This window comes from Cicer arietinum, chromosome 6, assembly GCF_000331145.2.
Source record: "Cicer arietinum cultivar CDC Frontier isolate Library 1 chromosome 6, Cicar.CDCFrontier_v2.0, whole genome shotgun sequence".
Taxonomy (NCBI): domain Eukaryota; kingdom Viridiplantae; phylum Streptophyta; class Magnoliopsida; order Fabales; family Fabaceae; genus Cicer; species Cicer arietinum.
Window position 1 is genome coordinate 1,336,243 of NC_021165.2, and position 12,140 is coordinate 1,348,382.

At 31.8% G+C, this 12,140-nt stretch overlaps 1 protein-coding gene across 2 annotated transcripts; it reads left to right on the forward strand.

The window, feature by feature from the left end:
* Nucleotides 1-495: 495 nt before the first annotated feature.
* Nucleotides 496-12,119, forward strand: LOC101505036 (guanylyl cyclase 1). Of its 2 annotated transcripts, none has more exons than XM_004503156.4 (10): nt 496-784; nt 2,350-2,653; nt 2,745-2,869; nt 4,866-4,977; nt 6,041-6,115; nt 6,492-6,580; nt 8,506-8,564; nt 9,535-9,607; nt 11,380-11,455; nt 11,726-12,119. In XM_004503156.4, exons 2-10 carry the CDS (start codon nt 2,492-2,494, stop codon nt 11,798-11,800), a joined length of 846 nt encoding a protein of 281 aa, XP_004503213.1. In that variant the 5' UTR covers nt 496-784; nt 2,350-2,491; the 3' UTR covers nt 11,801-12,119. The 2 variants fall into 2 exon arrangements, with proteins under 2 accessions (XP_004503213.1, XP_004503214.1); XM_004503157.4 differs by having other exon boundaries at nt 530-784; nt 2,341-2,653.
* The last annotated feature ends 21 nt before the right edge of the window (nt 12,120-12,140 follow it).

The following is a 12,140-nucleotide window of genomic DNA, read 5'->3' on the forward strand; positions in this document are numbered from 1 at the left end:
AATTAACATGAATTTTACACAATTAATTACATGTATATTTTTTAAACGATGTTATAGGATGTTAATATATTTGTTGTTGCGCATAATCGAATTAAGAATTAATTCTTAAACTTGGAAAGACCATTTTTATTTTTTTAAGAATTTTCAACGTTTTACTATTTTAAATAAACTTTATCGGCGACTTTATTAAATTTGATAAACACTCGAACTTTTACACCGTAATAATTTTTATTGTCATCAAATGAAAAATAGAAAATAATAACTTATGAGTGATGCATTTAACAATATAAAAAATAATTAAAATTATATTAAAAACTAAGTAAAAATTATTTTGAGATAATTTTTTTTTTTTTGTTTATTTGACTATTATTTTGAGAATAATGGTTTCTGTTGAGCCAAAAAAATACTAATTGCAGTTGAAAACCAAATGTATATTTACACAAATACACGTTAGAGTTGTTTATTATATTCAAATTAGAATTCAAAACTTGCAGTTATATAAATTAATTGTTATTCATTAAAAGAAATCGACACACTCGAGAAATGGAAAGAAGTAGGAGAAGAAAACGTGATGGACGGGAGTGAGATCACGTAACATGACGGAGTAGATAAGGGACAAACAAAACAAAACAAAAGCCAAATAATTGTTCTCATCAAATTAAACAAAAGCTGTTAAAGAAAATTAACAAAAGGACTAAAAAAAAAAGGCACCAACCAACGAATTACTCGAACCCGTTTGTCTTCGCTTGAACGCGCGCTCACGCGCCTTCTTCACCGCCCCCTTGTAAGTTCAATTTCATCTCATCTCCGTCATCTTCATTCCAATTTTTCACATGAAACTAATTCGTTGATTAATTGATTGTTTTATTATTATTATTTTGGTTTAATTCGCTGATGATATATCAATTAGTTCAGTAATCGAATTAGATTATGTTGTTGTTTTGGAGTAAACATACCTCGATGAAACTGTTGAAATTTTATTGCATTTGGACTTGTTTTGAGAATTTGCTGATTTCCATTTTCAAATCAATCATTTCATTGGAAAAAAAATATAATTTGTAAAAGAGGAAATTCTGAATGAGAATTTTGGTGTCAGGCATGAATCCTTTTTTGCTGTTAATAAAAATCATCCTGTGTTGATTTCTTTGCAGAAGGAAATTGTTAGGAGAGGCAAGATGAGAGAAGCAATTACAATTTTCTTATGTTCGAAAATTTGATTTTTGACACTAGGATTAGGCTATTTTCTTAAATACTTAAATATAATTTTTGGTCCTATATCTTTTATCAAATATTCGTTTTAGTCATTTATCTTTTTTTTTATTCACTTTCGTGCTTTATCTTTGGTAAATGATGAATGTTAGTCATTTTTACCATACCCTTTCCAAACAAATGTATGATTATTTTCATGAACTATTGAGATTTAACTTTGGATCAGTTGTAAAGTCAAGTGTGCAATATTAACATGGACGAGATGAAAATATAGAGAACTCTGATAAATATCCTTCATATGAAAGAGTTTATATATGTTTCAAAGCATGCAAGAAGAGTTTTTTCAAGTGTAAGCCTATTATGAGGTTAAATAGATGTTTTTTTGAAAGAATTATTGTGGTGGATACATATTGTTATAAGGGATTTCAATGACTAGATGGTGTTATAGCTTTTGTTGTGATTGTGACAAGGACTAAAATACATCGCTTACAAAATATAAAGCACCAAAATTAATAAAAAAGATAAAGGACCAAAACAAATATTCGTTAAAAGATAAATGACTAAAATTATATTTAAGCATTTCTTAAAAAAATAGGATAAGGGTATGTTTGGATTGTTGGTATAGGGTAGAATGAAATGAAATAGGATAACACCCATTTTTAAAATTTAACTAGACAATTCCACTTCATTCCTCCCTATACCACAAATTCAAACACACCCTTAAAGCTGCGATGGATTAGTCTGACAGGCATGCTTGTAAGGATTCCCCTGCTAAGGACCAAAATAGCAAAGCATATTGAATCTTGGGATTAATAGGGCATCCTGTGCTAGTGTGTTTGAATCCGCATTTGCAAACTTGATTTTAGATGATTTTGTAAAACTGATTCTGGTTAAAATTGGGTTTGAGGTAAAAAGGATTTATGTTTAGAATCTGTGAAGTTTGTAATCAAACTTTTAGCATAAATATTCACAACCTAACACAAAAGCTACTTGTTAGAGATTCTATTCAAATATCTTCTCATAAGTAAACTTGATTCTTGCATATTATAAACATGATACTTAATAGGGGATCCTAACTACAAAGAATTTGAAAGAATTCTATGCCTGATGTCTAATCATTTTCATTTAAAGCTGCCGCAGGTAGGTATATACTGCAACTCTATCAATTTGGTTGGGACTCCACATACACTACAAGAACTGCTCATTTACCCTCTTTCGACTATTTTGATTTCCTTAGCTCTCTTTTGTAAGTAAAGATTGTACATATTCAATTTGGTTATTGATGTGGCCCATATACTTGCTATTCAACAAGATTCTTAAGCCGGAAGATGAAAGAGAAATAAAAGGAGAAAATTTGAGTGTGATAGAACCATACCTGTATCAGCATTCATCATGTAACATAGATTCTCATCCTCCTTCGCTACGGCGTTCACTTTTCATTGAAGTAAGAGAATGTGATTAATGGCTGAAATTTTGTACTGCAAATATTTTTTATTGATTGTACTGTTGTGAAGTTATTTCCAATCATGCTGTAGGTACCTCACATAAATCAAATATATACATGGGATTGTGGCCTTGCTTGTATATTAATGGTTCTGAAAACTATTGGTGACAACAATTGCGATATTCAAGCACTGGCTGAACTATGCTCCACAACTAGGTCATTTTTCACTCTACTAGATATTGTCGTTACTAATTACTATGTTATATATGGCATCCTTGAAGATCCTAGATGATATACACATTATTATGTCTAATGCAACTAAGAAGGATGTGTGGTTCAGACACTTTTAATAGGTTAAGAAAATTGAAGCCCTTATACTAGGGTAGGCACACTGACAACCATGTGTGGGACTAACTGTGAGTTTCGCTCAAAGTTGTGAGAATATACACTGCAAGACTGTGACTATGCAAGTATATATCTTCTCCTCCATGTTTTTATTTAATTGAAATTATTGACAAAATCTTAGAATGTTAATTAGGTGGCAGGGTTTCTTATTAACTTTACATTACATTTTGGACCAAGGTATCATCAAATTTTATGGCCTAAATAAATGTATTTTTCTATGCTTGGATTAATATAGTAATACTAGTCAATTGATTTTTACATTTCACCTCTTGTCACCTAAAGATAATCAAATTATCCAGCTATAACTTTATTTTAGTATGTTGTATACTTGTTATTGCCTTACTGGTATTGTCAAAATTTCTAGATTAATTCATGTAGTAGCTGCATTGTGATCAATATAGTAACAGTAAATATAGCCTTCCCCCTTCCGCTTTTATTTATTTAGCCCATAATTGTAATTTGCAAGTTACTTCTCCCCCACCTTGTCACCTAAAGATAATCAGCTTATCTTTTTTTTAATATATTATATATCTATATCATTATTATGTAATTCCATTGTTGTTGTTGATGTTTTATGATGCATTTTCTTGGTAAAATTTTGTCCAGAACCAACTATCCCAAAAGCTTGAGCTATTAAGTTAAGGTAGTTGAGTACTTGAATGATTTTATTATATTGCTAACACCTCTCATGCAAAGACCCCTGTGGTTCGGGCTTGAACTGTGGATAATGCACAAGCCCCTGGGTTGTGCTTGAATTCAACATGAAAGGCTTCAACATCATGTGATAAATTAAATTTTGACCACTTGGTCATAAAAATGCTTTGATATCATGTCATAAAATGCTTTGATATCATGTCATAAAATAACCCTCCCAAAAATATAAGCTTTTGGGTGTTTGGATGTAGATATCTCTAGTGTTTTTGGCTCCTACTCGACAAATGATATTAGAGTCAATGGCCGAGTAGGGACAAGTATGAAGAGAGCATGAGTGGCCCAATTTGGAGGAGAGATGACTCTTGGGTGTGGGTTCACTCTGGTAACAGCTGACACCGTTGAATGCATGAAAGGCTTCTACTTTACAGTGTATGTGTGCGATACTCACACTTGAGGGGGAGATAAGCTAGGAATCCTAGTTTGAGATATATGTGAGTATTGAAATCCTGCATTAGAAATAATGGACACAGTAAGGACATTGTAAGTGGAAAAGATCTCTAGACTTAATGTCTCAAGGTTTAAGATCAAGATGTGGCGTTAGAGCTATTGGGTGGTTCCATGTTAATTAACTGGACTTAGATGAAGATCTCCTTATTCTTTTTGGTTCTTGTAATACAATGGTTTTATTTTAGTTGGAAAGTACCTAAACCAATCATAAAATGACAAAATCCTTATTATTGCTGGTTAAAGTTCAGAAACCAACTTAAAGTTGGTCATCATATACTGATGGTATGGAAATAGAAAATTGAAAGTATAAGAATTAAAAAGGTATGGTTCTGCACATAACCTTTGTCTTTGCTTCCACTGTTCAGGACTTGAGTTACAAACAAAAGTGAATAACAGATTGTTCGAGAAGGGTGAGAAATAGGAAAATAAACATTCTTTATTTAAATTGTTGTTAACTTTTCTGGATTATGTCGTCGAGTGTCAACAACAGCATTTAATTTTCTATTGGTCTGAACTGATCAAATACTAAAACAGATTAATTTCATGTGCACCCTCCCCCCCAAAAAATCCAGATGGATTTCATAATTCAATATGAAAACATGTGATGGACTTCTGACTGATTTCACTATTGACTACTGTTTTGCAGCATTTGGACTGTTGATTTGGCATATTTGTTACAGAGATTTTCTGTTACTTTTTCCTACTTCACAGTGACATTTGGTGCGAACCCAAACTATTGTGTTGAATCCTTTTACAAGGTGCTTACAAGCTCTTTAATGTTTGAGTAAACCCCCAATTTTGTCCTAAAAGTATGATTTCTGGTAATTGCAACAGTAACATGAACTATTTTGATGACACAAAATTATGATGTGAAGAGTAAATTGATGTGATAATCTTGAGGAGTAAATTATGTCCTGAGAACCAAATGGGAGTTTTTTCTGATTCATTACGTCTTTGCATGGTGCACACTCATGTCTGTAAATTGAACAAATTGAAGATATAAGCTTTTTTTTATGAGTTGTTGATATATAGATTGGAGATATATTCATATAGGAATATCATCCAAGAGAACATTTGTCATATGGTTAGGTGATTTGCCAATTTTAAAAGAAAAATGACCTTGTTTTTGCCTAAAATATATATATGTGATTGGCCTTAGGTCTTATTATTAATCATTGTTGATGATAGGAACTTGGGTATTATGGGGTGCCCAAGGCTCACATCAAGTAGTATGTGATGCATGGTGAAGTATGTAAGTGGTTCGGTTCTTCCCCCTTGATAGCTACTCTCTCTTGTCTTGATTATAAGAAAAAATAACTAATTTTACACTTATTAATAAATATAGTTACATGCAATTAACCTTCTTGATTTCATAAAAAATTAGGGTATTCTCAAAAGTGCTCTCCATGGAAACTTTTTCCATGAGAATAAAAGAGTTATTGGAAAATAAGTCTTATACTAATCGAAGGGTATTTTAGGGTAGACATTGTTAAATAGAGTCAAAGTAAATTATATTTACTTATATTTGAGACCAAAAAAATGATTACTTTTTTGCTTATATTCGATACCGGATTAGTAGCTTTTAAGATAGAGTTTCACAAGTGATTCGATACTTATCAGTAGAGTGGAAAGGATACCAGTTTAAAGGTTATGGCATATTGGTTTTATGCTTTCAGAAAGAACTTTGCTCTAAAGGTTATGTCACTTTCGATGTTGGTTTATTGGAGATTCAGAAAGAACTTTGCTCTAGGTTTAGCATGCATTTGCTACTTTTGATTGATTACACTAAGTTGAGAAGATTTTGTTTTAAATGTTGTGTAGGAGGAATTGCCTAATGATCTAGAAAGGGTGGATATGCTGTTTCAGGAAGCAATGGAGGCTGGAATTGATATACAGGTATGCTTCACCTTTATTATTGGATCCAAGTATAATTCTAAGTTTTTAGATAGTCTCCTATGGAAGAAGAGAAGGAAAATGTTATCATATTGTTTCTTTCAATTAATGTTTTATACTTTTGTTTTTACTTTCATCTTGGTAGGAAATAATTAAAGGGTGTAAAATCAGTTATACTTTTACTTCATACATTAAGTATGATGGATTAGGAATTAGACAGCTTCTAAAATGGCGTTCTGGAAAGTTTATTTGGATTAGAAGATATTGACAAGTAGAACTTTAACCTTATTTATCTTTTCTTCTTTCTGCAGATATTTTATTTGCTTACTATTTTTTGCTTCGGTATAAGTTGTCCACAAACATTTCCATCTTATTACAGTGCAGGTCAATTAGTGAGCAAGAGATTTCCTTTCTCATATTGTCTGGGAAATATATAGCCATTGCATTAGTTGATCACAGTAAATTGAGGTAGAGGTTTCTTCTAATACCTTCTTAGCTTATTGTTGAAGTTGTGGGATTTTAGAGGAAAGAAAAAGAGAAAATAATAAAGGTTTGAATATTATTGATAATAGTTTTATGCTAACTTGATTACAAAAGACTCAATACTAATATCTATTTATAGAGAAACATAGACTCAATCCTAAATCAAGAATAAATCATAATAATAATGAGAGATATTATAAGATATCTCTATGATTATAAATTGATCATAGGGAATAATTCAAGATACTCTATTATAATATAATATATATTATAAAATATTTTCTAATATTCTAACACTCCCCCTCAAGTTAAAGCTTACTAAGCTTTAGTTTGCTACAAGAAAACAATGTTTTGCTCCACAAAATAATAAAAAATATGGAGAGGCAACTCAGGGATGCATGTGAAGTCGGAGAGAATTGCTATAAATATAGTCTAGCCAGATAGTCTGCTTGATCATCAGCCTGAGAGAAATTCATGGTAAGCAATTGAACAAAGTAAGCTCCGTTCTTCTAAAAAACTGTATTTGGAAGCTTCAAACCAATAATAATGGAGACTCAAAATATTTAAACTTGAATCTGCTTCAAGGAGAGATAGGCGTGCTTCAAGGAGAGAAAGGCAAGGCCAGTGCATTTGGGACAAATTGCCAAGATAAAGTAAGTCATGAAAATAAAAGACACCGTCAAAATAACTATCAACGGAGGAAGAAGTCATCACTAATATGATTCATATGTGGAAAAGGGGACACCACCAGAATGATCGTCGGTGGGAATATAAGCCACTGTTATAATCTATTAATAATAACTAAATTGCATGACAAACATCGAAGAAGAAGCAGCGCGACTCTAACGAAACGAAGCCATGATCAATCAACGGAATAAGAAAAAGCGTCCAAAACAGGAGAGATAACGGCTGTTTGAACAATGACACATATTTTCGTTGATCAATATTGGAGAGTAAGGGCAGATCTGGAACCATCGAAGAGAGAATAATCGTGCACCAAGAAGAATCCCATCAATTGAATTGCAAATCTTCCAAACATATCAGCTAAGAGTCCACTCATAAAGGCTGGAGAGTTTCCTCCACCAAAAATCTGATCCCACGGTCTACTTCCCAAGGACACCACAATTTTTATTTTTTTTTTGCGCGGTGAATAGTACCGCACGATGAACAGTGATGCGACTGATCTGCTGAAAATAAACGAAAAGCTACAAAGAATGGGTAAATCGGAATTGGGACACGGTTTAGCGGAAAAAAATCTCACTGAATGTTGGAATGTTAGAAAAGAGAAACTATGATTATATTCCCTAATTGGTGGGAACTCAGCACCGGAATAGAGACAAGATCGTTCAAGGAGGATCGAAATAGGCTCTAGATACCATGTTGAAGTTGTGGGATTTTAGAGAAAAGGAGAAGAGAAAATAATAAGGGTTTGAATATTATTGATAATAGTTTTATGCTAACTTGATTACAAAAGACTCAATACTAATATCTATTTATAGAGAAACATAGACTCAATCCTAAATCAAGAATAAATCATAATAATAATGAGAGATATTCTAAGATATCCCTATGATTATAAATTGATCATAGGGAATAATTCAAGATACTCTATTATAATATAATATATATCATAAGATATTTTCTAATATTCTAACACTTATTTTGCTTTAACACTTAAAATAACAGTAACTCCACAACATTTACAAAATTTACATACTCCAAGTGCTATTACCAACTTTTAGATAGCACCTGAGGTAAATCAAGTCTATTCATTCAATGCTATATTATTATAAAGTTTGTCACCTCAGGTGTAATTGAATTCTTCACTGTTTTGTTTTCTTCTTTCACAATAATTTACAACAATGTCATATTCTTTAGTTATATCTACTACTGAAAAGGTTCTGTTTCAGTCATGCAGGGCAAGATGTTCATGTCCCTGGCATCTTCTGCAATAACTCTGACTACACAGGTGAGCATTGATATTTTTGCTTTAACTTATTTGTATACACTTTGCATGCATTCTTTAAATGGAAGTTATTCTGTTACAAATATGCTATTGGCATTCCTTTTGATTTATTTAGTTAGTGCATGTGGCGTGCATGTATTGTGACTTTATATAATTAGTTTAGACAAACATATTAATAAATTATTATATTTCAGTTTTCAATCAAAGGAAATGGGAAGTAAACATTTCCGTGGCATTTCACTCAACTTCCTTAACGAAGAGAGTTAAATCTGATTTTAAAATTTTATATTTGTAAAGTTAGTCTTATGTGAGAGAAATGTTCAAAGTGCGAGTACTTTTAGACAATTCTACATTCCTGAGTATGCCTTTCTATCTAATTCACGTTGAAGATCTTATATTTGAATTTAACTAAACCTAATATCCTGTAAGTACTTTTGTTTTAAAAACAAAATAAGTTATTTCAACAGAGAAAATTTTTGCACTTTTGTTGATGAGTTAAATATGAAAATCGCATCAACTCTGGTGTCTGCAGCAATCTGCAAGGATTTTGTCAACTTATAACTGTAGTTTTCATATCCGCAACACTCTGAACTATAATTTTCTACTTTAAATCACAAAATATTAAGTCAAGACTGACTCACCTTCTAGATCAGATGAGCGCTTAAATCCTTCAAACGTTGTAAACTCATTGGCTTATGTGAAACCCCTTGACTTGAAGGACAAGGATCTTGGTTACCCTTAAACGTGGTCTCGAATTTGAGTCTTGTGAGTGGAAAAAATAGATGTTAGTAGTGTTTCTCCTTTAAGTGGCTTGACTTGATTAGTCAGATTCTGGTGTGACTTTATAAAACCGACCATTCAAGACCAAAAAGGATATACTTCAAATATTATAAATTTATTATTCATTCTAACATTTTGAAATTTATAAATTGAAAAAGTCAATTACTGAGTAAAAATATTCTTCTATTGACAGGTCACTATGTGTTGATATGTGGCTTTGATGCTGGAGCAGATATGTTTGAGATTAGAGATCCTGCTAGCTCTAGGTATCGTCTTTTCCTTCTTTCTATAACTGGGTGATATCTCGTATTATTTAAAAAACAATTGTGCATTAATGTTTTATCCTTATTAATATCACTTAAGAGAGACCAATATTTGATGAGAATTTCTGAATAGGATAGAGTGAGTGAACAAACACAACAGAATGATATTTATATATAAAAAATAAATTTTCAAAAAGAATAATTAAGCTAACTCAATTTTCTAAAATACAATAAATCCTGATACATGCAACTTTGAAAGTAGTACAATAATTGAGATATTTAATTTCCAACAATCACCTTGGTGAAGTTATGGTGTTTTAGATAAGGAGAGGAGAGAAAGAATAATAAAGTTTGTGCTAATTTCTCCATAAGCGATCATCTCATGAATGAAATTACAATCGATCTCTATATGTTCGGTTCATCCATGGAAGGTTGGATGCAATACAAAAAACGGCTTGATTATCACAAATTATTTTACAATTCCAATCACATAATTTCAACTCCTTTATGAGTCGTTACAACCGTATGAGTCATAGCCAAGTATTATGTTTCAACACTTGATTTGTATCGACATTTTGTTAAATGGGACTTCTTCCAAGGAGAATACAATATCCTAAGGCGGATATTCTAATATAAGGAGATCCAACCCATTTCGCAATAGTATAGACAACAATATCCTTATAGCCTTAATCCTCGATGGTCCTTTAATAAATCTAAAAAATTTGACTTTATTGAATGGTCGACTCCAGGAGAATTAAGGAATAGACTTACCACATTGACATCAAAAAAATGTTTAGTCTGGTTATAACTAATAGTTAGATAATTTAGCTTTCCTATTATTATTTGATATCTACTTGGATATGAGAAAATTTCTTCTTGTTCTGAAAGAAGGTTAACACTTGGATCCATGTAGTATATATTGGTTTACAGTTTAGCATTCTGGTTTCCCCAATAATATCAAGAGCATATTTTCTTTCAGAGATAGAAATTATAAACTTTGACTAAGCAACTTCAATCACTTCAAATGACTAAGTTTTTTGTTTCAAAGAATAAAATATATGCTCTTTTAAATGCTGAATACCATTACGATCACTTCCTATTATGATAATATCATCTGCATAACCACAAGATAGATACACAAATTAGATGATTACGTATAAAATACTGTGCCATCTACTTCACTACTAATGATTCTAAAAATTTGTAAGACTTAGTTGAACCACCCAAACTAACTTCAGAGATGTTTTTTAAGACCCTATTATATTTGTACATTTTCAAACTGGTCCTCATTCCTCCCGAACAACAAAGCCCGGAGGTTGCTCCATAGATGTCTTCTAGGTCAAGTCTCCATGCAAAACACATTTTTTATGTCTAATTGGTGTAAAGCTCATTTGTTCATGATTCATAGTATCAATGGCATACAAACCGTGCCTCTATCGCATATATGTTTATAATACAAGCCTTGGATTACAACAACCTCGGTGCCTATTGGTTCAAGCTGCCTTCTTATCTTAATTGGTACATTCATAGTAGCTAAATTTCCTTTTTACCGTAGCTGAATTTGCTGATGACAAAAAATAACAAAACAACTGAAATTGCTCAATTATATTTATTATTTTCATTTCCCTAAACAATTTGCCGGAGTATGGAAAACATCTGAATATTGTTTGAGTGGATAAACTATTTACTATTTTTTTTCTCTTCTGATTTTGATCCTACAATAAGAGTTAATCAGTCATCTTTGATAAATTCAAAATTCCTTGAAAACTCTTCAGGAAACATAAAAGGATATCTTCAAAGTCTTTACAAGAAGCTCGCAAGGCCTTCGGTACTGATGAGGATCTTCTCTTGGTAAGTTAATCCGTTGTATACCTAAAGTCATCACCAAGTTGTTGTTGGTTTTATGTTTTATATGTAAGATGGTTGATACGATGTAAGATCAGTGCAGGCACCATCATCTTTATTTAGAATATTTGATGGAAGCTCTGACCATAGTTTATTCATTTATATATCATAAATCAGATTTTAGTCCTATGTTCCTACTTCTTACTCTACTTGGTTAATAACTTTATGGAACATTGTTATGTGAAACGATTATTTTTCTTTACATTGCCAAAGCAGATATCTTTGGAAAAGAGCAAGAACGATCATCAACCTCCTCTGCAACTTTCCATCCATTCCAATACTGATTCTTGATTTTCTTTCCCTGTTTTGCGTATGTAACATACTCCTTGTGTATGTAAGTTGCTATACATAGGTTCTTGTGTATCCCAGTAAAAACCTCTCAAAATGGCTTCTTCTGGGCTATATGCAATGTGTATGAACTCATTACTCGTCAAAAATGTATAGTAATGATCAATTCATTATAATCTTATTGTAAACTATTTATTATTTTATCCAATAAACATGTGAGTCAGACAACTCTGTCACTGTGGTACTGTACTGTATTCGGCACTCAATTGCATTGTACTATTTTGCCTGAAGTGAAGTTAATAAAAAGTTATTTACATTCTAACTGCATGCCTTGTTTTACGTT

Bases quoted from the DNA above. Each gene is read 5' to 3' on its own strand.
- LOC101505036 (XM_004503156.4), top strand. From the start codon at position 2,492: ATGTGGCCCATATACTTGCTATTCAACAAGATTCTTAAGCCGGAAGAT. The intron at 8,565-9,534 runs GTGAGCATTGAT...TTCTATTGACAG, and splicing joins CAATAACTCTGACTACACAG to GTCACTATGTGTTGATATGT. The intron at 9,608-11,379 runs GTATCGTCTTTT...AAAACTCTTCAG, and splicing joins AGAGATCCTGCTAGCTCTAG to GAAACATAAAAGGATATCTT.